Source organism: Carassius gibelio, chromosome B12, assembly GCF_023724105.1.
Source record: "Carassius gibelio isolate Cgi1373 ecotype wild population from Czech Republic chromosome B12, carGib1.2-hapl.c, whole genome shotgun sequence".
NCBI classification, from domain to species: domain Eukaryota; kingdom Metazoa; phylum Chordata; class Actinopteri; order Cypriniformes; family Cyprinidae; genus Carassius; species Carassius gibelio.
In genome coordinates, this window is record NC_068407.1 from 18,721,886 (window position 1) to 18,747,843 (window position 25,958).

The following is a 25,958-nucleotide window of genomic DNA, read 5'->3' on the forward strand; positions in this document are numbered from 1 at the left end:
TTACCCAAAGGAGGCTGCCAGCCAATCAATGTGAAGAATCAGTCAGACGGGGTTCAGAAATCCTTTTGTTCACTCTAATCCATTATTCAGCATCTATAATATGTATCAGTTCTCATGTGATTGCATATATGATGCATTTCTGTGTTTCCACAAATCAGAAAACGACGGGTGGAGCCTAGCGTTATAAAAGTTAAACTAGAAGACTTTGGCTCTATATTGAAAGACCCGTAGAAAGAAAAGTGGTTTGTCTCGGCTCTCAGCCAATTACCTGAGCCTCTTTACCTGGGGATGATCCAGCTTTATTAGGTAATCCTCTGCTTGATAGAAAAGTCAGGACAGGTTCCCCCTGACATGCCTTCTAACAGAACTCTGGTCACAGAGACATCAAGCTAACAGCTGATACGGTGAAAGACTACCAGAGACTCAAAGTTCAGAATAATGTGTTTATTTGTTCTCATGACATAATTTACAGTATATGTGCAGTAGTATTCAGTAAATAAGATGATTGGATATCAGTCCCACACTCACTCCAAATGACTGTAGATACTATCGTTCACAATCCCAACAAAATGCTTTAACCTGAGATGAGATTTACTCACTTTTGGCCTCTTCAGTCTGATCTGGACTTAGAGAGTTTGACATTTAAGTGTAGTCGCTAGTTATATAGACTGCCGTGGCCCCTGTTATTGGATTAAAGGCCTTCAGTGTTTTATTTCTAACAAGCGGATATTGCATTAGATTATATCTTTTTTCAATGCATTTACTATATCTATCCATAGGTTACTTGTTTTTGTCATTGCCTGGTGTTTTTTCTAAAGCAGAATGACCTCTTTTTGAAATCAGACAAAATCTGTGGTTCATTCACTAGTTCAACAGTTACCGCTGTCATCAGATTCTCCAAAGATCAGGAAAGAGAGACTTTGACCTCACGAATTGGGGTTGTGCTTTCTGCCAGAGGAGATATCTAGAGGCTTCAGTAGTCTGCTTTAAATAAGCATGGTGTTTAAAGATTAAAATGGAGTGAATCTCAGGAGCTGCTCCCCATCAAACTCACTTCAAATCTCCTTACAGGTTCAAGTACTGACCGTTCCCGCTTGCTTTGTCATTGCATGCAATGCACTTTCTAAATATTCCCTGACGTTTGTATGCCCTGCTCAATAGAATACCACTTAAACATCATTTAAATCTTTGGTATCAACAAGTACCTCTATGTTATCAGTTGATATTCTATGTAATACACTCTATGTAATACATTATGGTTGAAAACTATGTGTGGTGCTTAGGTATCAATGATTAAAGAACAAACATCAAAGTTCTGGTCATAAATGTTCTCCACATATTCACAGAATTAGCCATATTGCATCCGCAGCTTCATCATCTATAGAGAACAAAAAAGTAGAAAAGACGTCCTGTTTCGCATCCATCCAAACATGCAAGTGACAAGATCTTTAGCCTTGGCAGTGCCATCTTTCTTTTGAAAAACGTAACTCAAGTAGTCAGTGTGCAAGACTTGTAACACGAGATCTTTGTACATTTCGCAATGCATTTGCTAATAACCAATCAGCTTCTAAAAGCTTTTTCAAATGTGTTGGTCCTTCAACTCTAAACAAAGCAACTGATAAGTATTCAAATATGCGTTGCGGTAGTTTAAAAGTGAAGTGTGTAATTTAAAATGATGCCAATGGTGTTTGTTTGGGGGCGGGGCTATCTAATTGTTTGACCAATTACAGGTGAGGGGTGTGTTGAGGAAACTTGTTCAAGAACAGTCAGCATTTTTGCAATTCTCACTTGGTGGAGAAATAACACACTTCACCCTTAAGTGTGATTCAGTGAATTCATCACAAGAATTTAATATCAAATTGGAACTGTTATGAAATCGAGAAGAATGCTATTTTGAGAAATTAGCAACTGGTAAGAAAGTTGTTCATGCGTATTGCTCTAATGTTATGCTGTTTAACCGATATACAACAGTCTTGAGAACTGTTATGGCCTCAAAATCCGTACTTCAGGTAAGCTCTATGAACTACAGCACAATAAATATTTGTAGAGTTGTGTTTCGGCCACCACTTTGTGGCAAGTTGCATATGCAGTACTTCCTCCAGTGTAGTTGGTCGTTAAAAGGTACAGTCGAGGTGAAATCAGGGATAAGGAACAAGCTTGAATTTGTCTATATTGTGCTCTAGGCTGGCACCGCATCAGAAAGAACATCTGACAGGTACAGTTCTTCCATTTCTGGTGAATGCCTACGTGTTCACTTGGAGAAGGTACATCCGAGGAAATGAGACAGAAAGCTGGCGAAAATGTAGTGATCCTAGGAGCACGTTTCACCTCCCTCTACATGCTGGCCCAGACTTCTCTGTGGCTCTGAATTTCTGTCAGATGATGTTTAAAATATGGTGCAGGTTTTGGACTTTCCTCCCTCTCCACCATCCTCACCAGCTGCTTCAGTGAAGAAAAGAAATATACAAAAGAAAATCAAGTTATGTATGTTCCCCAAGGCTTTGAGGTCAGATTAGAACAGGATATGCCATAAACACTTTCAAGAGGTTGAAATATGTAGAATTTGGGTCCTATTATGCACCCTTTAGTGGTAAGGTACAACAGTGTACCTTTGGGAAGTGTACCTTTTTTCTGCATCCTTTGCCATTTTCTGATCAATTTCCATTATCATCTCTTCCATTTAAAGGGTTCGTCACCCAAAAATTTAAATTCTGTCGTTAATCACTCACCCTCAACTTTGTCCAAGAATTGTTCAGTTATTATCTTTGAACACAAAAAGTATTCTCATAGCTTCGTAAAATTACTGTTGAACGACTGATGTTACGTGGACAATTTTACCGATGTCCTTCCTACGTTTCTGGGCCTGGGAAAATTTCTGTTGTGTTGCGTTGTTTTACACAGGGTCAGAAAGCTCCTGGATTTCATCTAAAATATCGAAATTTGTGTTCTGAAGATGAACGAAGGTCTTACAGGTTTGGAACGACATGAAGGTGAGTCAATAATAACATAATGTTCTTTTATTTTGTGAACTATCCCTATAATCTACAATCCCTGTCCACAAACGAACAAAAAGATGTCAACTAATGGGTCCAACATGCCTTTTTTAGCCTGCTCCTCTTCTAGCCGTTTTCGTTCATTCTCTATAGCGTCTACTTTTGCTTGATAAATATCAGCCAGTTCCTTCCAATGGACCCTGTTGTTGTTCAGGCCATCGAACATGGGAGTGATCTCTTTGTGGAACCTTGAAAATTCCTGTACGAGAAAAGAGGCCTGTTACTGCAAGCATTCACAAGCATACCTGTAACGTGCGATCCATCATTCCCTGTCAGGAAACTTAGGCAATGTTGTGCTGACATGCAAGGAAGAGAGGCCATTATGGACAGATGCCCCATTTACACGGATGTCTGGATTGTGCAAAAACAAAATTGATTGACAGTTGGGTGGATTTACCTTGTACACAAACGAGCACACAAAGTCAATGAAACCACACTGCATCTTCGGAAGTTCATCCGCCTTGTTCCTGTCCATCATGGGCTGTGAAAAGATTCAAAGGATACGTATTCTCATTCAGACACTACTTATATCATAATGCGACCTTTCTTGAAGCAAAACTGATCTCCACAAACTTACAATGGGTTGTTGGTCTAGCACAGTCCTTTCCAGGTCTCCCTGCTCCCAGAATTCAGCTGCCACCATGAGAGCAACCTTCAGATAGAGTGCTTTTAGGTTAAATGAATGTCAATGCTGGATAATCCTAGCCATGAATAACCAAAGTTGTACCTACTTTGCTCTGGACCTCCCATGGCTTGGTAATGGCAGACAAGTCACATCCAGTCATCATCATTGCCCTGTTTGGAATCAAACACATGTCTTCAAACTCTCAGTTCAGTGTGTTCTCAAGCAGCAGGGTTCTACTGAGAAGTGATGCTTACATAATGATTTCCTTCCTAATGGGATTGTTGGACACATAGGCAATCGCTTCCTTCTCATCACTCATTGGTTCAGTGGCATCAACGATCTTCTGGAACATGGTCCTTTTTCTGGGTTGGGGAAGAAATTGGACCATCGTCAATAAGATAGAGTGTCAGTAGATGAAGGTATGCTATTGAGAGCTTACTTGAAATACAAGGCCAGGTCAGTCGCAATGATGCAGACATCATGCAAGTGCTGGACTGTCTCAAACTGGCGTTTCTGCAAACTTTGGAAAATGTTAACGCTCTGTAAAAAAAAAAGAGCCAAAAAATAAAGTTTACCTGGTGGTAATATTGAGCTCTGGAACACTTTGTGCTTTATGACATAACAAACCTCATCTGCCATCAGCGTCTTGCTGTAATCAAGATGGTGCCTTTCCAAGATGGAAGATCCATGGAGCTTGGCCAGTGGTGATGCGCTCCTGCATTGGAAATTGATTGGGAGTAAAATACGTTCTGTGTTTTTTTTTTAAATATTAGTTGTAAAAAATCTATATGCTACATTACTTTGTCTGGTAGAGATTGTTGGTACCCCTGTGGTCAATGTCGTGACAGAATGCAGCCGCTACCATTGCAAAGGACTCAAGGTCCGAGTAGTATTTTCTCAGCCTTCCAGTCTTTTGGGAAAGAAGCAAACAATTTTCAGTATTACAGCCTCTTTGCTGACTAATAGCATGATTTGTGGATTAAAAACCTACCTGAAGAAGACAGAACATGGTCTGGCCCACGTTAAACCCATGCCTCCAGTTATGGTAGGTGATATCTCTGTAGCCTTTTCGTACAGTGTACATCCATCTTGTCAGGACCTGAAGCAAGTGTAGGCCCAAACAATTTCATCCCAAAACTGAAGGAACATGTCACACTACATGAAAGTCCAGTAACTTTTGCATTCATAGGCCCAAATTTATTTCCATAAAAATATGGAAGTTTGTGAATTGTGGACATCTGATTTGTGTGGAAATCTGCTGAGCTTTCTGTGTGAGTCTGGTAATCGCTAATCACCTACCAAAAATAAACAGGCTCTAGTAATAAGATGAGTGCTGCTTGGAAAATTAGCCTTGAGCGGTTGTTGCACTATACGTCCATGTATGTGTATGTGAATGCTGAAGAACAGCAACACAGACATCTTCTTAATTAAAATCACTCTAACTTTAAGGCTGCAAATGGGCAGTGTTGCAGAAATTTGTGTAGATTGTGGATTTATTATTATTTGTTAAATTGATGCATTTAAATAAGATATCACAGAGCATGACATCACATCACAGCTATTGTACTGTTCAAAGAAATACAGTATACAGTAGTTTCTACAATATATTAAGTCCAGTCTCACCTCTGCTGGCACTTTGAACTTCTCTACCACTCCAAGTTCAAAGAAACAGCGGATGCCAAATTTGATAAGGTCAAGCTCAGAGACAGGCAAGTCACTAAAACTAAATAATAGCAGATCCACATCTTTGGCTTCTGGAATGTTGGCTCTCTGTGTATTAAAATACAAGTAGATACATTTAAAAAGTCATCCTTCGTGTTCAACATTTTAGATCAATGCTATGTTCACTATGAATATAAAGGTTCAGAGTAAAAAGAAAACATACCAAGAGTTTGTACATTTCTTTCTGATCGCAGTCCTCAGGGTTCATGTCAAACTTCTCCTTTGTGTTCTAACGAGGGAAAAAATGTTTATTTGGCATGATAAAGACTAAAGTTTCTTTAAAGCGTGAGCTTGTATGATGCCTCACCAGAATCTGTTGGATTTCAGCTGGGGTGGCTTTGGTCTGGTACATGACCATTTCTGCTGCAATCTCTCTTCTCCACTCTGTCCGATTCAGTTTGTCATATGTGTCACAATTCAGTACAGACCATCCTAGGAACTGTGTTAGGGCCTAAAACAAAGTCAGAAGACCACATTAGTGTTGCAGCACAAAATTTAAAAGGAGCTAACAGGATGGTGAACACTTCACGACTCACTTCGGTAATTTGTTCATCCTGCTCATCGAATGGCTTGCCATCTTTCCGATTGAAGAAAGTGGCAACTCCCACTATTTCTTCTTTCTTGTTGACAATAGGAAGGGACAGGACGTTTTTAATGACAAAACCCGACTCGTCCACAGCTTCTTTCTAAAGAGTGAAAAAAGAGTGCTTTTTACATTCACCTTATCAATAAGCTATTCAGAATTATGACTTAAATAAAGTGTTTTCTGTCTCAGTTTGAAGGTTACAGGTTTGTGTCTATTTCAGGTGTTGATCACTGAGAGGTTTATCCTGGAATGGATTACAGTACCTGGAATGTAAAGTAATCATCAGCAGCAACATTCATCATGTTACAAATCTGGAGAAAGAAAAATAAAAAAAGATTTCCCTCAGTCAACATAAGCGATAATACATCGTTTACCCCATTGAGTAGCTCATTTAACTTTAGTCTCAAACTCAGTTCCTGGAGAATGCACAGCTCTGCAAAGTTTAGCTCCGACCCTAAACACGCCTGATCTAGCTAATCAGGGTCTTCAGGATCACTAAAGCAGGTGCGAGTTGAAGCTAAACTCTGCAGAGCTGCGGCCCTCCAGGAATTGAGTTTGAGACCTCTGGGTTAAGTAGTTATTTAACCTGGGACATTTTTAGAATAAGCAATTGGACAAGGGCACTGGTGAAACCAGATCTGAGTTTAACACAAACATTATTAAACATAATTTTTTTAATATCGTACCATTACGATTTCAAAGTATTCGATATTAAGAAAATACTTTTGACTTACAAAGCCATTTTCAGCCACATAGGTGGGGAGGCCACTAACAAGTGCCCAGTGGTCAACAGGAGGAGTTCTGGAAGCAGAAACATTCATATGAGAGAGGCTGCTAAGCTAGTATGCTATATGGGCATATATGGACACCCAATTACTATACTATATTACTATAACTGCTAAAAAAATGCAACTATGAAATCAGGTTAAGATGTAGACATAGTCAGGCAATCTGCTGAAGTTTAAACCGAATGGTGAAGAAAGTTGATTTAAGTTGGTTTTTGGTGCCAGATGGGCTGGTCTGGGTATTTCAGAAACTGCTGATCTGCTGGGATTTTCTCACAAAGCCATCTCTAGGGTATATAGAGAGCCATGGACCATGTGCCTCCCTTTATGACCACAATGAACCCATCCTGTGGTGGCTACTTCCAAAATACGTGTCATGTCACATAGCTCAAATCATCTCAAACTGGTTTCTTGAACTTGACAATGAGTTCGCTGTACTCAAAATGGCCTCAGATCTCAATCCAAAAGAGTACCGTAATGTTTGGGATGTGGTGAAATGGGAAATTCTCATTATGAAGGATGTGCAGCAGCTGTGTAATGCTGTCAATTTAGTCCAAAATCTGCTGAATGCTTATAGCACCTTGTTAAATCTATGTCATGAAGAATTAAACCAGTTCTGAAGGTAAACCCCGTTATTGGTAAGGTGTACCTAATAAAGTTGTTGGTGAGAGAATTTCACTTCAAACTATAGGCATTACTAGAGTGGTCTTTCTGAAAATTTTCCAATAGATCAGCTTTTTGGGTTCCCCAGAGAACCTTACAGTGAACAATTCTTAAAAGAATTTTTTTTTTAGGAGAGTGAAGAAGAATCTAAAGAAGCTTTTGTGTAGTTGAAAAGGTTCCATGGATGTTAAAGGTTCTTTATGGAACCTTCGTTTTTAAGAGTGAAGGCTGTTAATTTGGGTTCAGGTCTGGTTCAGGCCCTTGTGTTCAGTTCTGTTGATTTGTCTTCATAGACATTACTGAAATAGCCAAACCTATTAGAAAATGGTGTCCAGATAGTGTTTCCCATGTAGTGTACCGTATGAGTTTTTACAATGTGAGCAAAGAATGTGTTTTTATGCATTAGGAAATATGCTTACGGTATGACTTTGATCTCTTCTTTGCTCTCTAAGAGATAATCAATGATCTTGTAGAAGTTGATTTCCTGTTAGAAGATAGAAGAAGTTGTAATAATACTAAACAGCAACACTGACTTGTTTAGCGAAGAGAAACAGATCCGTTACCCTGCCGTCAGGTGTCTTTGGGCCTTTGTACGGCTCCACATCGCCCAGTTTAATCGGCCACTCATCGTAGAACTCCTAAACAATCAAAGCAAGTGTTAAGTGTTTTCATGAATAGCTGGTCAGAATTGAAGGATGATCACCATGTGTCACAAACCTTTTCTTTGGTCATGTCCAGAAGGCCGACGGAGTACCTCTCGCACTGGAGGTAGGTCCTGACAGTGTACAGAGCCTTGTGAAACTGTCGCTCAATGTCCGTCAACTCTTCAAACACTTTGCTCGCAGACCATAAGAGAACCTGCAGGAGCAGTATACAGTCAGAGTCAAGATCCAAATCACAGTCAAATATAAAGTGTTTTAGTCCGCAGCATTACCTGGCTTCTTCTAGATTCCACGTTATACATGTATGAGGTGTAATGCTGTAGGGCAATGACTGTGGCGAAGGTGATGTACTTGGAGAAGAGCTGGAAAACATTTGTAAAACATTTACTTGATAATAAAAAATATAGGCTATATATTGTTATGGCTACATCCTTATACTGACAAAGTGAAATTGTAGTCGCAAAAAAGGTTCGTCCAAACTGAGAATAACTAGAAAGATAACTGTAACTTTTAATTCTATTAGCATCCACACCAATGCAAAATGACACAATAATGTGATATTTAGCCCCTGGAATGCAAATTTTACCAAAGGAATCCCGCAAAACGGGTATATTTACACAATTGGGATAGTTTTGAGTAGCAATTGGGAGGGTTTTGTTGTGAAAACCTGGCAACCCTGGAACGTTTTAATAGTTTTGTTGGGAAGAAAACATTCTGAAAGCATTTCCAACGATATTGTTCCTCTGTCTCATTAGCGTAATAGTATTGATGTGAAGTGTGAACCTCATAGAAAAGGGCAAATAATCTGATCAATCTGATTCAGAACAAATTTGAAGTCAGTATCACATGATTTCTGCTTTGCAGCTGTAGGCCTATAGAGAACGTTTTAAAAAGATGTTCACACTGATGTGGTTTCTCAGATACTCACGTCTTCATCTGCTTTGGAGAATTCATTTCCTCCCACTTTGTTAATTGCCATGACCACACCAAGTGGGTCTTTCCCGTTCATGAGAGGGGCAGCCATCATGTTTTTAGTGCTGTATCCTGTTTGCTTGTCCACAAAGTCACTGAATTTGGGATTCTAAGGAACAAATACATTGGTTAATGTTTGATACAGCTGTTTCATAATACACTGGTTGAAATAGTAATGAGTTAAAACTGCTTAATACAAAATATCCATTAATTCCTCCACCATTTTAGCCAGTAGGCTACAGCATGTTTGCTTAAATAATGAAATACTAAACATTTCTGTACATAGGTGTTATATTATTCATATTATTAATATATATATATATATATATATATATATATATATATATATATATATATATATATATATTCACACTCGAAAACTTAAGAACTGTTACTAAATTAGATTTTAATCAGTCATAGTAAGGGCTCTCTTGTCACTGAGACTAATTCTACCTAAATTTACACTTCTGTGTTATGTAATGAAGGTTAATAGATTTAACCCTGTCTTGGCCACTTAAGATGAGGTTGCACTGGTGTGCCATGATTAAACACCATGCTGCTATTTATAGCATGCATCTTTAATCGTTTATTATTTGTTTATTATTATACTCATATAATGCATTGAAGGCTGTATGGATGTGCTTGATGATTTTAAATGTGTATCATGTTCTATATATATATATATATATAGTAAAGAACATTTTGTTTGGTAAAACTTTGGTTTTTGACATTTAATTGTAGATTAGATGTATACATTTTACTCTGCAGTTTTGCTGTTGGCTTATTTAGAAAGCACATGAAGAGGAATCCTCACTTCCACAGTTAATTTTCATAAGCCATTAATCTTAATTATGAGTTTACAAGTGCTGAAGCTTTGGTTGTCGAACATCTGACTTAAAAAAAACAAACTGAAAGAATTGTGATTTGTTGCTAAATAATATCAAAAGCAGGCTATCAGGAGCAGAGAAAATAAGCTGCTTTTCTGCAGGGGGTTGACTGACCTCCATGACCACGGGACAGAAACAGTATAATCCTTTGTCAAACTAATAGTCGACTTTTAGATAACAAGCCTGCCTAATAAACCTAAGAAGATGTTTCGCTTGCAACTAACTGCATGTCAAAGCATACTGGAGCATTATAAAAAGCGAAAACACAGCTCTTGCTCAATGACCTAAAAAGGCTTTCACCTCCGTAAGCTAATGTAATTTGGTTTATTCAGTCATATTAACATAATAATAATGTTGCTGACAAAACATGTTTATTTAATGTGGATGATTTGCATAGGCTGTCTTCTATTAAGAATATAAAAGTGGTCTTTTTAAAAATGTGGTTTCGGCAGTTCTTCACAGTTTACACAGATGATACATAGCTATTTGCTGTTTTAAAAAAATAGGAGGATTTGCATGAAGTTAAAGTGGTACAACTTCAGGTTTGTACGGAAAATAAGAATACATTGATTATAGATATGTTTTATTCAACATGTTTATTTCTTTGCTCCTGGTATTGTGGCATTTAAAAATTTGATCTCAATCCATAAAGAGTAAAACTCTATAAATTACTTGCAATTTAACCCCCTTAACTCAAAATTAATTTGTTATAATTTGCTTTTACATATTTTGGTATTACTTATTTGTAGATTATTTTGTTTTTAACTTTTTATTTAAAAGCATTTTTATACTTTATTATTAATATTATTTGCAGAGCTTTAATAAAGGTAAACAAAAAAGAGGATTAACCAGCGAGAGCTATAAAAGACAGCTTTTCTTCTTTCACTCACCTGTTTGACATCGGGAACATTAGCTGGTTTTTTGGTAGTCACTATTTGGCCAACTATGCCCATGTCAGTAGGGAAGACAATTTCAGATTGAGGGTTGACCAAGTTCGCCTCATATTTCGAGGTAGAGGTGACATCGAAAAGACACGAAGCGAGCTCAGGGATGCCGTTTCTGGCTCGGTATATGAAATAGCTGCAGCGGTCTGCGTTCACCAGCATACATATCCTCTGCAGGACCTTGTGCATGGCCTTTTCCATTATCTGCTGCGAATGCATTTCTTTGATCATGTCAAAGATAATGGTGGCCTCCTGGATTTGGCTGACATCCTTGAACGAGGTTGGATCTTTGATGTCAAGGCTCTCTGCGAAAGCGGCAGCGATGACCTCGCATCGGACCTTCTTGTCGAAATACTCTTTGGCAAACTGAGGGTTATTCTCCAAGTATTTTTCAACACTATCCTTGTCTGCCATTTTGAAGTGTGCTTCTCTGCTCGTCCTCTCAGAGATTCATTACATGTGGGGAGTCAGGATGAAAAGTGAAGCTTCTCAGGGATGCCCTCCTTCAGAAAGGTGCATCCTCCAGAGCAGAGATCAGTGCAGGTCTCCTCCGACAGACTGCCAGAGAATAGTGGCTTACAGGCTGAAGGGATCAAAGTGGCTGCTAATTAAAGTGACGTCATGACATTAAACCCCTAAGCTTTCTTAACCTGCAAATCCTCACCCTGATCATTTCATGTTAGACAATCCAGACGAGAGTCAAAGACCTCTGTTTTATCCTGAGGAAAAAGTGTTGGTGCATGACATGATATTTGTCACATCGGTTTATCGATTAGACTGATGGTGTTTCTGATCTAATACACCAGAGTTTATGGGTCCATTGGGCCCAGTATGCAAAAAGGGACAGCGTCTCACATATGCTTATAGCACAAGCACTTGCCTGAATGCAAATGTCTTGTAAGCATTGTCCTTATTAAACCTAGCTCTCAAGCTCTCATAGTAAGAAAATGCATTCTCCAAATTGGGCTATTATTAGCATTTTTGGCACTTTCTACACCCAGAAAAGATGCTGGACACCCAGGATCTATTTCCAATGATAGGATTAGACCTTATCTGTCAGTCTGCCAGACATATAAATGGATCTGTCTCCTTTTTCTCTGATGTCGTGGACGTGTCATGAATACAGAATGTAAAAAAGAAAAAGCCTTGCATCATATGTACCTGGCTTTGTAAATCCAGGATTAAGAGAAAGTGATTATCAGGATATCCTCTCTTGAAGGGACAGAGCCTGGCTTGGCACTTCGAAGCGATCACACGTTTAAGTACACAGCAAGGAGCCGACAGACAGAGCAATGCTAAATTTACAACACTCATCATTAATTTACTTGGATGTTGACAAATGCAATGTGTTAAATAGCCGACTGTGTTTGTAGAGCCTGATATGCCTGCAACAAAAACAAACAAGAAAGTGATGTATTTATTGATGGACTTTGAGCAGACAAGTGCATTGAGGAGGATTGGAGATATCATCTTATTTTGAAATCTCTTCACCTCAGTCTTACAGTAAAGTCTTGAGTTGTTGACACATATCTGTGTTGACACATGCAAGACAATATCAGTAGTCAATCTGCATCACATATTTACCCACTCCTTCCCAGACAAACAACCAAGAAGGATCACCATTTGTATGTCAAGTATCATCTGCTGAACTTCAGCCTAAAAGAAAGATCTAATGAACTAAGATTAGGCTTAGTCAGCTTAATATAAAGATCTGGTTTGGTTAATTTGTATAAGTAATGTTGCATATATAAAGCATTGGAATATTTCATAGTATTTGTTTACAAACCTCTCATAAAAGTTGTAGTTGCAAGACATTTTTCATTTTCATTATTAAGATAATAACAGATCATGTTAAGTAAGCTGGTCAATATCATAAAACAAATTTTGTGTTCTAGCTGACCAGTGCGTATATTCTGTTTATATTAATTACCATATTTTTTGTGGTAGCAAAGCTCAATTTTCAGAAGCCATTAATCAAGTCTTCAGCAGTGTTTCATGATCAAAGCACCGCTATCATGTTTTAGAGAATATTGTTATATAGTTATATGTTATAATATAGTTACATGCTATAAAGTTTTAGAGAATATTCATTGCATTTGGACTATGCATTCAATTAGTTTTGTGAATTGGTATGTTTTGTTAGTTAGGTCACAAAGGAATACAGAGCTGAGGATCATTAGCGTTACAGTGAACCAACAATTAACATGTTTTCTAATAATATCTCCCAAAGGTAGCATCTAAAGGTTAAAAAGCAAAAGGTCCTAGAACTGAGCCATGTGGTATTCCATAGTGAATCTGGAGTTGATATGATACCTCTTCATTTACTGCTACAAACTAATAACAGTTAAATAAGTGGCCAAGCCAAAGCAGTTCCATCAGTGCCAACATAATTTTTGCATCAGTGTCAAATGCAATACAAATACAACCTTTATTGGGTAAGTGAAAGTCATTTGTAACTCTACAGTCTCTGTACTGATTCGGTCTAAATCCTGACTGGAAATCCTTGCAGATAAACATAGAGGATTCTGATAGTTCTTGTATTTTTTGAAAGAGAAGGGAGAATCTAGATCACTCTGCAGTTAACTAATTATCTAGGATCAAGCTGTATTTGTACCTAATGAAAGGCTTAATAACAGCCAGCTTGAACATTTTTGAGATATATCATAATGACAATAATCTTAAGAAGAGGATCTATGACTTCTGGAAGTATCTCTTTCAGTAGCTTAGTTTGTATAGGGTCTAATTTACAAGTTGTTTATTTTGATGTTTTAACAAATATAAACAACTCTTCCTCTCCAATAGTGAAAAATAAATTGAGTTGTTCCTCAGGAGATCTGATGTGATACTATAGCTGATGGCTGCATGGTTATAATATTCTCTCCGATGGTATTAATCTTGCAAGTAAAGAAATTCACATAGTCTTTGCTGAAATGCTATTTGGAAATTTCTAAACCTTTCGAAGATCAATTTCTGATTAATGTAGCGACTGTATCATGTGGACACATCCGGTTACGTGTTTTTCTTCTAAAATGGTTGAAAAGAAAAGCAGTTTTTAGAGCCTTTCTTTAGTCAACAAACACCACCCTTCCATGCAATTTGAAGTACCTTTTTTTTCAGGGGCATGTAGCATGCAAGTGTGATACAGTACCGTGGCATCAGACTGTTCTCCTTAGACGTCTTTAAGCAAAAGGAACAAATGTGTCTGAAGTCAATATTTCTCTAAGCTGTTTTTAACATCCATGGAAACTTTTCTTTGCACAAAAGGTTCTTTATGGTATAAAAAAAATATTCAGATTACTTAAATGTTTTTCACACTAATAATACAAAAATTCACTGAAACTTTCTTTGGGGAGCCAAATTTTTTTTTTTTTTTCTATAGCATTGTTGTAAGAAAGCCCCTTTTAAAAGTTTATGTAAGAGTGTCAAAATGTTCTATATTCACCGAACAGAAATGTTCCCTCTTGAAGAGGCTTCAGGGAATGTACCACTCAAGCTCTTGTGCAATCCAGCTGCAACCTAGAGAAAAACACATTAGGTGAAGAGCAAAGGTCAACACTGTATACCCTGTGAATACCTGAATCACAGCTGTTAGGTAAAAAAACAAATTGTCCAATGGCTGAGTTGGTGGAGACTGAATTTTGGGTCTTTGGGTGGGATTATGAAATACCCCCAGAAGCACGTCCCTGTATAAAAGCACCTCACAGGAATCCAGCTGCAGCACTACAGCTACCCTTCAGATACTGTGATCAAGGTACGCACCTTGAGCATTAGGATTTGTTTAAAGGAGAACAAAGTAATACGTCTGTTGGTCTTTTTTATAATCATTGTCTTCATCTTTCACAGCTCAAGCACAGAAGCAGCATGCTCAGGCTTTGCATTGCTCTCTGTGTCCTGGCGACATGCTGGGCGCAGGACTGTCTGGTGAGCAACATCACTGTCCAACAAGACTTTGACAAGATGAGGGTAAGTTAACCAGTGTTTTTTTTTCTATCCATATGTTGATTTTGAGGTTTCATTCCTTATATTTGTCCACTAACCTTGCAGTATCAAGGAACATGGTATGCTGTTGCCAAGAAAGACCCTGTTGGGCTTTTCCTTCTTGATAATATTGTCACCAATTTCAAAGTGGAGGAGGATGGAACCATGACAGCCACCGCCATTGGAAGAGTCATCATTCTCAAGTGAGTTTAAATGGCATTTTATGCTGTTGTCGCACAGCAAAAAAATTTTTACTTAGGATTTGGAAAGGATTTTATTTTCACTGCTCTTTTAAACTTAAGCAATTGGGAGATGTGCGCCAACATGTTTGGCACTTTTGAAGATACAGAAGACCCTGCTAAGTTCAAGATGAAATACTGGGGAGCCGCAGCATATCTCCAAACTGGATGTAAGTGTAAATTTATCATATATAATTGTATATTATTATATAAGTTGTTATATAAAAAGTTAAACAGATCAAATTCAGCAGGTTAAAACTGATCTTGCAAAATCTATACGAATGGTTAGTTGATTTGTTTGTATATGTATTTTAATTTTGTTTTATAAATTATATAATTATTTAATAATCCTTAATAACAGTTTTCTTTATTTTTTATTACATAATTAAAATAATCTAATCATTAAAAAAAGTTCTTTATTTTTATATTATGATATATTGATACATTATTATACATCATACAATTTATTTTATTTTATATATATATATATATATATATATATATATATATATATATATATATATATATATATATATATATATATATATATATATATGACTCAAACGCAGATGTAAGATTGTAAGCATGTTTCTTATTAAACCTTGCTTGTGAAATGTGATTAAATCATACGTTTTGTAAACCTGACAGCTCATGTGCTCATGGCCTGTCTCTGATTGTTCCACAGATGATGACCACTGGATCATTGACACAGACTATGATAACTACGCCATCCACTACTCCTGCAGAGAGCTCGATGTGGATGGAACCTGCTTGGATGGTTATTCCTTCATCTTCTCCCGATATCCTGATGGCCTCAGACCTGAAGACCAGAAGAACGTGACAGAGAAGAAACAGGACGTCTGCTTCCTGGGCAAATACAGACGCGTTGCACACACTGGTAAGATGGTTGAGCCTCATAAATGATTATTATTTAGATTTTCTTTAAATGTGCTGATGTGTTCTTACTTTTTCTTCATGCAGGTTTCTGTGACACTGCCTAAATGACCACTACACACAAAGAGCTTCTGAGGATGTAATCTGACATGTTTTATATTTTAACAAATATGTAAATAAAGACAATAAGCATTCTATTAGTAAAAGAGAATGCATAATAATTTTGCACAAAGCAAAAGGAAACATGTTTAATACTGTAAGTGCAGATGCAGGATGTAACTGTCTTTTTTTTCTCTTTTTTTCAAATAAACTTGGAGGAAAAAGTATAATTACTGAGTTTGGTGACTGATGCTTGTAAACTCACTGTCCTGAAGGTTTTATCAAAGGTTTGTTTGAACTCCTGTGCAACTAACAATACAAAAATCAAAGATGGTAAATAAATGCTTTTGGTTAAAGGATCTACTTGCAAAAACATTGTGAAACTTGGACCATGATACAGAGGAACTGCTGTCAGCACACAGATTATATATCAGTAAAAGGAAATAATCTAATCTAATTTTATCACATCTCCCAAGATAGGCTTAGAAGTGTTGGTCTATCAGACATTGTTGTCTCATGGTTTAATGATGGATTAATGGGAAGAATTCAATGTGTTCAAGTGGAAGGTATCAAATCAGATTTACGGGAGTCCCCCAAGGATCTGTATTGGGGCCATTATTATTTACTATATATATATATATATATATATATAAATTGTCTAGAAGTTCATATTGAAAATACAAGGTTCCACTTTTATGCAGAAGACATTGTCTTCTATTGTTCTGCTCTTACACATCGACAAGCTCTGGATGAGTTACAACCAGCATTTGATAATATTCAAGCAAGTTTTTTTAGTTGGTCTTAAATGTTGAGAAAACTAAATTTACGTGGTTATCAAATTCTAGAAATTCTTTAGACAGTTCTGTTGTTCTCTGAACTCAAGGGAAACTGATAGCATTAGTATCAGAGTATAAGTACCTGGGCATCATAAATGATGACAAACTATGTTTTAATTCACATATTAATTATTTGAGACTAAAGTTAAAGAAGCAGCTAGGATCATATTTTAGAAATAAGTCTTGCTTTTCATTTAACGCAAATAATTTATTATTATTATTATTTTTTTTTTTTACCAATTCTTGACTACGGGGATTGCCCTGGATGCTGTGTATCTCGGTGCCTTAAGATTTATTATGGATTGCACATTTTCTACACATCACTGTACAATAAATAATAAAGTTGCCTGGTCTTCACTTGCTGTTCGAAGGGAAATGCATTAGTACTTATTGATTTACAAAGCAATTATTATATATTTTTTTGCCATCCTATCTCTGTTGTTTGATTCAACAAAAAGTAGTTGGTAATTGTTCATTATGTTCCCAGTCTTATTATAATACTCAAATACCTTCAGCTTGAACTAATCTAAGTAAAACTGGTTCTGAATATGCTGCACCGTCAGACTGGAACCTTCTTCAAATCAGTTGGTTCCCATTAATAATTTTAAAACACTTTTGCGTGCAGTGGAAAATGATTTAATGATTCGCAAATGCTTCTAGTGCTGTATTTTATTGATATCTTATTGTTGTTTGTCATATGTGTACTTATATAACTGGGCCATCTATCTTGGCAAGGACACTTCTTTCAAAGAGGTTTCTCCTGGTTAAATAAAGGCAAAAAAGAAGAAAGATTTATAATCACATTCAGCCAATCTCCACTGCCATTATTAATCTTCCCTTCAAAATCGAATAAATGCATTTATATTATATATAGGTACATTTGTTCATTTATGAACTTTTGTTAATTTTGATTCTAATTAGAAACATAAAGAAAACAAAAAGATATTTATACATACATAAATGCAGGAATTCCATTTATGTAGTTAAGATTTATATCACTAAAATCAGGCTATAGGATTAAATAGTTTCGATTAAACAAGTTATGGAAAAATAATAGAAAATATAATGTATACTATAAATATATAAAAAATAATACATAAGATTTCATACTTTCAAAAAAATCATTACATTTTGGGTATATATTGAAATATGCAATAAAAATAAAAGCACCATTTAGTCTTGAAATTCCATATCTTATGTAAATACGTCAACTCAGGAGTGTAAATAACCTCAGTATGACATTCTACAAAATGATTTGGACGACTTCTTCAGTTTTTCTCTCATATTGCGTCTCCACCATAACACATGGCACTTCTCTAGAATTATTCCCGTTCTCCTCTGGCTACTGTGCTTCACTTAATCCCATCTTTAAATAGTTTAATGCAGGATTTACACATGCAGTCTAATTCAAGACAGATTTGCTTTGCAAAGTCAGGACTGATGGATGCTAATGAGTGGCTCCGAGACATCCAACACTTCAGAGGTGCCATAAGGATACAAGAGGAACAATCGGTCTTTTTCCATTTATTCATTCATTCAAGTGGAGTACACAATTCATGAAGGACTATAAATAACCTTTTTTTTTCTGGTACAACATTGATGGAAAAAAAAACTGAATATGCTAAATATTGCTTTATTTATTGTACGTGAGAAAACTACAAATAAAAGATCAACCTCATCACCAAAAGACGACTAAGAAAAAAATAATAACATTGATAAAATTAAAATATTTTTTAAATATGCCCCATGTAAACCAATCCCTTTATGAATATTCTAGTTCCTTCAAATTTGTTTAAAAAATCTGACACTACTTCAAAAAAAATAAAAATACTGAAATATTTCTTTGGAATGGTGGCTACAATAAAAAGTCAAAAAGCGTCCTAAACAATGAAGTTTACACACAAAGTGTTTGAGAAGCATGTGTCTTAGCTGAAGCAGTAGTCCAGGTGGGCTAGCAGCTCTCGGTGCTGGCTGGTGGGATATGAAGCGCCACAGTTCGGACACTCCAGGATACTCTCATCTAGTACGTTATGGACTTTAGATGGAGACGTGGTGTGATCTTGAACAGTCCTGTTATAGGAGCTGGGCTCAGAGAAGCGAGACTCTCTCTGTTTCTGAGGCACAAGGTCAAACAGGCACGTTATTACACAAGAATATGACAGATACTGTACGTCAATGATCATGTCAGGACACATCACAGAATATCTGAGAACTCACGGCAGTCTCCAGGCGTGTAATCTGGTCTCTGGCCTTACGAAGCTCTTTCAAAACTTTCTGCAGCTGGTGCTGTAGAGATTGACGGTCCAGTTTATCACTTTCAGATTCTTTAGCCGACAACTGGATCTATAAGAAGGTCAGAGACACAAAAATCACCTTTTACTTGACGTTTCATATATTTTCTGCAAAAATTTACATTTAATGTGGTGTCCTACACATAAATGAGTGTTTAAAAAAAATTATAATAATAATAATCATTAAAAAAATTATATATTAAATCATAAAAATTTATACAATTTAGAAAAAAGCATAAATTATGTTATATAAAATGATTTATATTTATGTTACAGAATGATCCCAATACCTGTTGTTCCAAAACGGTGACTCTTTTCTTCTCCTCCTGCTGATTCATCAGGGATTTCTGCAGTAGATTCACCTTTCAGAACAGATAATATATAGCTTTTCAACTTTTTTTTCTAGCAGATACAGTGATTGCATAAATGAGCAGTGAAGTGATGAAAACACAAATGTGATTTATGTTGTGACCCGTAAAATCTCAGCGCTCATGAGCTTCTTATTGTGAGCAAGCTGTGGTAGAAAAAACGTCTTATTAAAAGTTTTTGACACTAATATAATATTATTAAAGTTATTTTTTTTTTGTCCTTCTCCGGTTTGTACATCACTAAATGGCACTTAAAATGCATTATGTATATTGGCATTAGATGAGCCATTGGACACCCTGCTCTCTAGATACTGACCATTTTAAAAGGTTGTTTGGCTGTTACTATTTATTTTATTTATCTATTTATGATTTATTGTCATGTTAGCAGCTATGGCTATATTCATGACAAAAACAATTCAACTGCATAATTCAAACAATTCAATCACTATTCTTTCAATACAATGTTTACAATACTTTAAAGGGACACTCCACAACAGAATGAAAATGTTGTCATTAATCACTTTTACCTCCATGTCATATCAAACCCGTAAAAGCTTTGTTCATCTTCGGAACACAATTTAAGATATTTTGGATGAAAACCGGGAGGCTTGTGACTGTCCCATAGACAGCCAAGTAAGTTACACTGTCAAGGTCCAGAAAAGTATGAAAAGCATCGTCAGAATAGTTCATCTGCCGTCAGTGGTTCAACCGTAACGTTATGAAGCGACGAGAATACTTTTTGTGGGTAAAGCTTTTGTGGGTTTGGAACGACATGGGGGTGTAAGTGATTAATAACAACATTTTCATTTTGGGGTGGATTAAACCCTTAAACAGTTTTGTCTCAGTCAACATACAAAAAAAGTAAAAAAAAAAAAATGTAAGCAAACTAAAATAACAACAAATAATAATTATTATTATAGAAGTTCTAATATATTTTCTAAATAAAATCATTGTATAGAACAAGGTTTACACAAGAAGAAAAAAAAAGTTAATTTTTATTTAAAATTCAATGCATTTTTCAAAGGTAAATGCGTCTTGATTTGGTAACTGAAAACAGGACACCAATACCAAGTCTGTTTTGCACTGAATGATTGGCGTCTGTACCTGCATGAGGAGTTCGGCCACCCTCCTCCTCTCCTCCTCCAGCTCTGCCTGCAGTCGAGCGCTTCGCTCTGATGAACACTTCCTCTCCTCCTGCAGAGTCTCCCGCTCACGCCTCCTCTCCTCCCGCGCTTGAGCCGCTTCCCTGCTCTTCTCCTCATATCTTCCTCTCAGATCCTCCAGTTCTGTCTGGACTCGGCTGATTCGTGCGCGCTCGGCCTCCAGCTCACGCTGTGTGCCTGTGTGGACAGAAGAGACAGTGAATGATGCTACTGCATTACACAGACCCCATTCTGAGTGAGTATTGTTTTAAAAGCTTTGTACAATCTGAATTGGCTTCTTTGTGCTGTTGTTGGAGGGCTTGATTTGCTTCATTTAACTGCGTCTCTAACTCTTTGGTCCTGGTCAAAACGCCCTGAACGTAGGCCTCCCGCTGCTGGTCATACACAAGCCAGTTATGGTTCTTCTCCAGAGCCTGGACTCAAAGACGGAGAGAGGAACGACAGACAACACATGAGTCTGGAAGAAAGCACTTCTCTGAACTCTAGAGATGTGAACTCACGTCTCGCAGCTGCTCCTGAAGCACCGCAAGCTCAGCCGACGGAAGCTGTGACACAGAAACATCCCAACAAACACTGGATAAATGAGCAAAACCTCAATCACAAAGAAGCAGAATGCATCTCATAAATAAAAAAAAGGAAAGACAAAACCTTTCACATCTTATATTTAGCAATTTTCACCTACACAATACAAAGTTTATGTGTAAAGCACATTTAAAAGGAAAAGGAAGCAGAGATTCTTCTGAACTCTGGACTGAATCTATGAAATTTGGGTTTGCACCTCACTGGTTATGGACAAAAAAAAATATCAAGCATGTAATAGTTTATTACAAAATTTAAACAAGGAACACAAGCATTTATCATTTATATAATTCCATTCTGGTCTACTAACATCAGTCCCTGTTGGAGCAAGAAACGAGTTATTTGATGAAACTCTGCCATCTAGTGTGTGAACCTGACCATGCTTTCAATTGCTTGGAAACATCCTTATGTTAAAATGACAGGATATTACATAAAAAAAGATGAGCTCATCTTAATATGCACATAAGTAGAAAAGCAGTTCTGTTTTATATTTGCCTGCATTAAAATATTATTAATTTCTGTGATGCCGCAGCTAATTTGTTGCCCTATTATAATTAATGCTTATTATTATCATCAATATTGCTTGCTTTTTATTGTTAATTGTGTTTTTGTTTTTTACAGGATTATTTTTATTGTCATAAAGTAAAAAATAACAGTATGTATTTTATTTTTGTGTAACATTGTGCATATTTGCTAAAAACTACAAAACAGCATTCTTTCTTTTTTTTTAAACCTTACAACAAACTTTTGGTAGTGCATCACTGTTTCAATAACTATTTGAAGCAGAACAGCTGGTTTCAACATTGATAATAATAATAATAATAAGAAGAAGAAGAATAAGAATAAGAAGAAGAAGAAGAAGAAGAAATGTTTCTTGAGCAGCAGTCTTAAGTATCTGGGGTAATATTTGTAGAATATAAAATAAAAATCTTTGTTGAAGACATTTTGTAAATTTCCCACCATAAATATATCAAAACTTCCTTTTTGATGAATAACATGCACTGCTAAGAACTTAATTTGCAATTTTCTCAATATTTCTATATATATATATATATATATATATATATATTATTTTTTTTTTTTTTTTTTTTTTTTGCACCCTCAGATTCCATATTTTTAAAATAGCTGTATTTCGGCCAAATATTGTCCGAACCTATCAAACATGAATGGAAAGCGTATTTATTCAGTTTTCAGATTATTCATAAATCTCGATCTCAAAAAAAAAAAAAAAAAAAAGGTGACTTGACTTGACAATGAGCAGAAGAGACTTCCATCAAAAATATTTTGGAATCATAAACACGAATGTAAAACGAATGTAAATCCAGATAGCAATCTGAAGGGTCTGAAGTCAGCTCTCCTACCTGTGTCTTCTCAAGCGTGTCACACCTCTCAGAAACAGCGCAGAACTTGTTCTTCAGGTCTTGGGTCTCCTGTGAGAGCGCCTGGAGCTGTCTCTCTCTCTGTTCAGCCTCGTGTTGTTTCTTCTCCAGCTGGGTGTGCAGTGAAGACACCACGTCTCCGTGAGAGGAGCGCAGCTGCTGTCTGAGACCTGAGATCTCCTGCTCCTTCTCCAGCAGCTGCTGCGAGTTCCTCTCCCTCAGCGTCTCCAGAGACAAGATCCTCTAAACAAGGGAAGATACCTTCAGAATGACACTGTTTGTTTTGTAGAAGTGTACACACAGACATCTCACCTCCAGGAGCTTGGTTTTGTCTGAGTCTGGTTGTGTGTTGTGATGTTTCTTCATGTCCTGCAGACTCTTCTTCAGCTGCTGGTTCTCTCTCTTCAGTTTCTCCATCTCTATCTCCACTGACCTGGAGCTGGAGCTTTTAAAGCCCAGTTTATTCACGATGCTCTCCTTGGCCCCCTTCGCTGCCATGTCTGGAGTGAGGTCTGGACATAAAACAGCTTTTACTTATATGTAAAACTAACGTTAACCATAACAAAATCGAAACGAACGAATCGACCGACTGATCTCTCTCAGGTAAGTCAACGTAACTTACAGCACAGTTATAGCAAACAGCGAAAGCCCGGTTTAAAAGCGTCGTACGATTATGTCCATTAAAAAAAGAAGAAAATACACTGTAAAATAGTATTTACTTACGACAACAATAATGAGCGACTAAGTGTGGAGGTATATCACATCAGCCTGTGAAAACGGTCTGCTCCACTTCCGTGATAATGAAAACAAGTTTAAATACGGCGCGTCCTGCGTCATATCCGGAACACACCGTCTGCCGACGACAGATGGCGCGCTGATGAGATTCTGTCAGAGATGTATATATCTATGAGATTCTGTGACGTATGTGAAATATCTTGCATTTTTCAATGCGCAAACACTTTCTTTTACTGTCTATGGCAAACACCTAAAGTAGTTTAATGTTTACAAGAAATAAGTATTATTATACAAAAATCTGTAATTCATAAATGTATCTACTTATTTGTATATCTACTTATTTGTATTTTTTATTCTTTTATTATCTACTTATTTGTATTTTTTTTTTTTTTTTAATTCTTTTATTATGTGTTTTATGTTCTGTCGCTGTCATTCTGTTGTACTGCGGAGCTTCTGTCACGAAAACAAATTCCTCGTATGTGTAAACATACCTGGCAATAAAGTTCATTCTGATTCTGATTCTGATTCTGATATATACAAAGAACAATAATATAAAATAAAATAAGTCGTAGTATTCTTATAAAATATAGAAAAAAAAATATTGTGGAAACGGTGATAATTTGTTTCAGGCCTCTTTGATGAATAGAAAGTTCAAAACAACAGCTTTTATGCCCATTTAAAATATAAATTATTTGTAATAAAATAAATGTGTTTAGTAGCATTTTTGATGATTTTAATGCATCTTTGCTGAATAAAAGTATATATATATATGTTTTTGAAAGGGAATATTCCTTACATTTTGAAATAGTCAACCATAATAAAAAATAAATACAAATAAAAAACTGTGACCTTAATATTTAAATTTTTTTATCTGAAAATAAAATTAAAAAAATAAATAAATAAAAAGTAGGTCTTTTTTAAATTATTAATTTAGAATGCATTTTGAAAACATCATAAAAATTTGTTGCAAAATTCATGCATTTGATGATTCAGTTTAGTCATTTTGAGGGGACTGAATGTCTAAATGTCAGTCAGTGAGTTTCACGCTGGCTAATGAAGAGACTGTGAAAGTTTGTTTCTCTAGTGTTGGTTCTGGCAAGGTCAGTGGTGCTGCTGTGGGGGGATGATGTTTGGGTTTTAGTGCTGCATCTGCACTCAACTGCAATAATCTGCACTAATGACACTGCAGGCTGATGCAGCTGCTTATCACACACACACACACACACACACACACACACACACACCCCTACAGAAGCAGAGCATGGGTCTCATATTGCTCTGGGTGCAGTGTTAAGGGTTTGTTTGAGATTTGGGTGTCATACACTTTGGCTCAGGAATCCTGCAGTATTCATTTGTGCTTAGTAATGCAACATCCAACTTAGAAATCCAGCTAATCGGATTCTGCACGAGAGGAGGGAACGAGCTTGAGAAAAGCTTTTTTTCCCCCATGAGTCTGTCAGGATTTCCAGTTTAATAAATACTGAATGATGGGAGTTGTGTTTGGCACAAACGCAGCTGTGATCTGCGCATCTTACTGGATGAAGTGAAACTGCAGCTCACACACTGATCTCATTCATCATTCGTTCAGTTTGCGGATCATTCTGGCAGAGTTAGATAATTGTACTCATCGAATGCAGCAGATTTAGATGGTAGAATGTGGTTCCTCATTATATATATCTCTTCCCTCCTGGCTGCCTATACTCCTCATCCCTTGAGACTTTCTCCTTCCACCCCTTCACCGTTTGCTTCACTGCACAGTGGCGGCCATCTGTTATTTCTTTCACTCACTCTCACATGCTGACCTTCTGTTGGTTCTTTCATATAACATAAATATAAAACATCTATCTAACAGTGTTGGGTTGTCATCTGTGTCGGTTAGTTTAGATCAAAACGGAAAGGAAAGGACGATACGTGAGGTCAAGTATGCATGGTGTCCCATATTCAGGATTTGTGATCTGTACCCACACACACTTCCATGTTTTATGGGTGGTTTTTATACTGTACAAACTGTATTTTCTATTGCCATACGCCAACTCTACACCTAAACCTAACACTCACAGGAACCTTTCTACATTTTTAGATTTTCATTCTGTATTTACAAGCTTCTTTCCTCATGGGGACCTAATAAATGTCCCCACAAGGTCAAATCTATCTATCTATTCATCCATCCATGCATCCATCAGATTTATTTTTTTTTATGTTTTTTTTTTTATTCTTATGTTTATTCCTTGTGCATTTTAAATGCAGCAATTCTGAGCAAGGATTTCAATCATTTCTGTGCTCTTCTCCTGTCTCCGAGAACGGGAATACATCTATATATAACTCAGTTTTTACCCTGTTTTCTCCATGCTGTCTTCAGTATGTCCAGTCTAATTCTCACGCGTCTCACACCTGAAGAGAGGCAGATGGTATCCCTGGCAACAGAAGCTTCAGACCAAGTCCAACTAATAACTGAGGACAGAGAACAATCCAGCAGTCAGACAACAGAGACAATCCAC

At 36.7% G+C, this 25,958-nt stretch overlaps 3 protein-coding genes across 3 annotated transcripts; 1 reads left to right on the plus strand and 2 right to left on the minus strand.

The window, feature by feature from the left end:
- Nucleotides 1-429: 429 nt before the first annotated feature.
- Nucleotides 430-11,456, minus strand: LOC127969406 (cone cGMP-specific 3',5'-cyclic phosphodiesterase subunit alpha'-like). The gene is made up of 22 exons (XM_052571328.1): nucleotides 10,846-11,456; nucleotides 9,025-9,177; nucleotides 8,369-8,458; nucleotides 8,152-8,292; nucleotides 7,998-8,072; nucleotides 7,854-7,918; nucleotides 6,721-6,787; nucleotides 6,250-6,297; nucleotides 5,937-6,086; nucleotides 5,708-5,851; nucleotides 5,564-5,629; nucleotides 5,302-5,448; nucleotides 4,670-4,777; nucleotides 4,479-4,588; nucleotides 4,306-4,393; nucleotides 4,118-4,218; nucleotides 3,933-4,040; nucleotides 3,785-3,848; nucleotides 3,631-3,705; nucleotides 3,451-3,534; nucleotides 3,099-3,252; nucleotides 430-2,439 (listed from the first exon to the last, which is right to left on the minus strand). The coding sequence occupies exons 1-22, from the start codon at nucleotides 11,311-11,313 to the stop codon at nucleotides 2,387-2,389; spliced, it is 2,559 nt and encodes an 852-aa protein (XP_052427288.1). The 5' UTR covers nucleotides 11,314-11,456; the 3' UTR covers nucleotides 430-2,386.
- A 3,071-nt stretch (nucleotides 11,457-14,527) lies between these two features.
- LOC127969382 (retinol-binding protein 4-A-like) lies at nucleotides 14,528-16,339 on the plus strand. Its single transcript, XM_052571282.1, has 6 exons — nucleotides 14,528-14,650; nucleotides 14,743-14,862; nucleotides 14,944-15,080; nucleotides 15,180-15,286; nucleotides 15,802-16,014; nucleotides 16,098-16,339. The coding sequence occupies exons 2-6, from the start codon at nucleotides 14,761-14,763 to the stop codon at nucleotides 16,115-16,117; spliced, it is 579 nt and encodes a 192-aa protein (XP_052427242.1). The 5' UTR covers nucleotides 14,528-14,650; nucleotides 14,743-14,760; the 3' UTR covers nucleotides 16,118-16,339.
- A 2,114-nt stretch (nucleotides 16,340-18,453) lies between these two features.
- On the minus strand, nucleotides 18,454-23,594 carry LOC127968752 (centrosomal protein of 55 kDa-like). The gene is made up of 9 exons (XM_052570087.1): nucleotides 23,449-23,594; nucleotides 23,038-23,237; nucleotides 22,708-22,968; nucleotides 21,268-21,312; nucleotides 21,030-21,180; nucleotides 20,709-20,944; nucleotides 19,527-19,598; nucleotides 19,163-19,288; nucleotides 18,454-19,059 (listed from the first exon to the last, which is right to left on the minus strand). Exons 2-9 carry the CDS (start codon nucleotides 23,221-23,223, stop codon nucleotides 18,871-18,873), a joined length of 1,266 nt encoding a protein of 421 aa, XP_052426047.1. The 5' UTR covers nucleotides 23,224-23,237; nucleotides 23,449-23,594; the 3' UTR covers nucleotides 18,454-18,870.
- Between the last annotated feature and the right edge of the window lie 2,364 nt (nucleotides 23,595-25,958).

What these genes read in the sequence shown, in the direction of transcription:
- LOC127969406 (XM_052571328.1), bottom strand. Translation starts at nt 11,313, where the DNA reads ATGGCAGACAAGGATAGTGTTGAAAAATACTTGGAGAATAACCCTCAG. An exon ending in TGCTAGACCAACAACCCATT is followed by an intron (nt 3,535 to 3,630) that starts GTAAGTTTGTGG and finishes ATCTTTTCACAG; the next exon opens with CCCATGATGGACAGGAACAA. An exon ending in TGTGCTCGTTTGTGTACAAG is followed by an intron (nt 3,253 to 3,450) that starts GTAAATCCACCC and finishes TTTCTCGTACAG; the next exon opens with GAATTTTCAAGGTTCCACAA.
- LOC127969382 (XM_052571282.1), top strand. Translation starts at nt 14,761, where the DNA reads ATGCTCAGGCTTTGCATTGCTCTCTGTGTCCTGGCGACATGCTGGGCG. An exon ending in AAGACTTTGACAAGATGAGG is followed by an intron (nt 14,863 to 14,943) that starts GTAAGTTAACCA and finishes CTAACCTTGCAG; the next exon opens with TATCAAGGAACATGGTATGC. An exon ending in GGAAGAGTCATCATTCTCAA is followed by an intron (nt 15,081 to 15,179) that starts GTGAGTTTAAAT and finishes TTTAAACTTAAG; the next exon opens with CAATTGGGAGATGTGCGCCA.
- LOC127968752 (XM_052570087.1), bottom strand. Translation starts at nt 23,223, where the DNA reads ATGGCAGCGAAGGGGGCCAAGGAGAGCATCGTGAATAAACTGGGCTTT. An exon ending in ACAAAACCAAGCTCCTGGAG is followed by an intron (nt 22,969 to 23,037) that starts GTGAGATGTCTG and finishes TCCCTTGTTTAG; the next exon opens with AGGATCTTGTCTCTGGAGAC. An exon ending in TGGCCGAACTCCTCATGCAG is followed by an intron (nt 19,599 to 20,708) that starts GTACAGACGCCA and finishes CTGTTCTGAAAG; the next exon opens with GTGAATCTACTGCAGAAATC.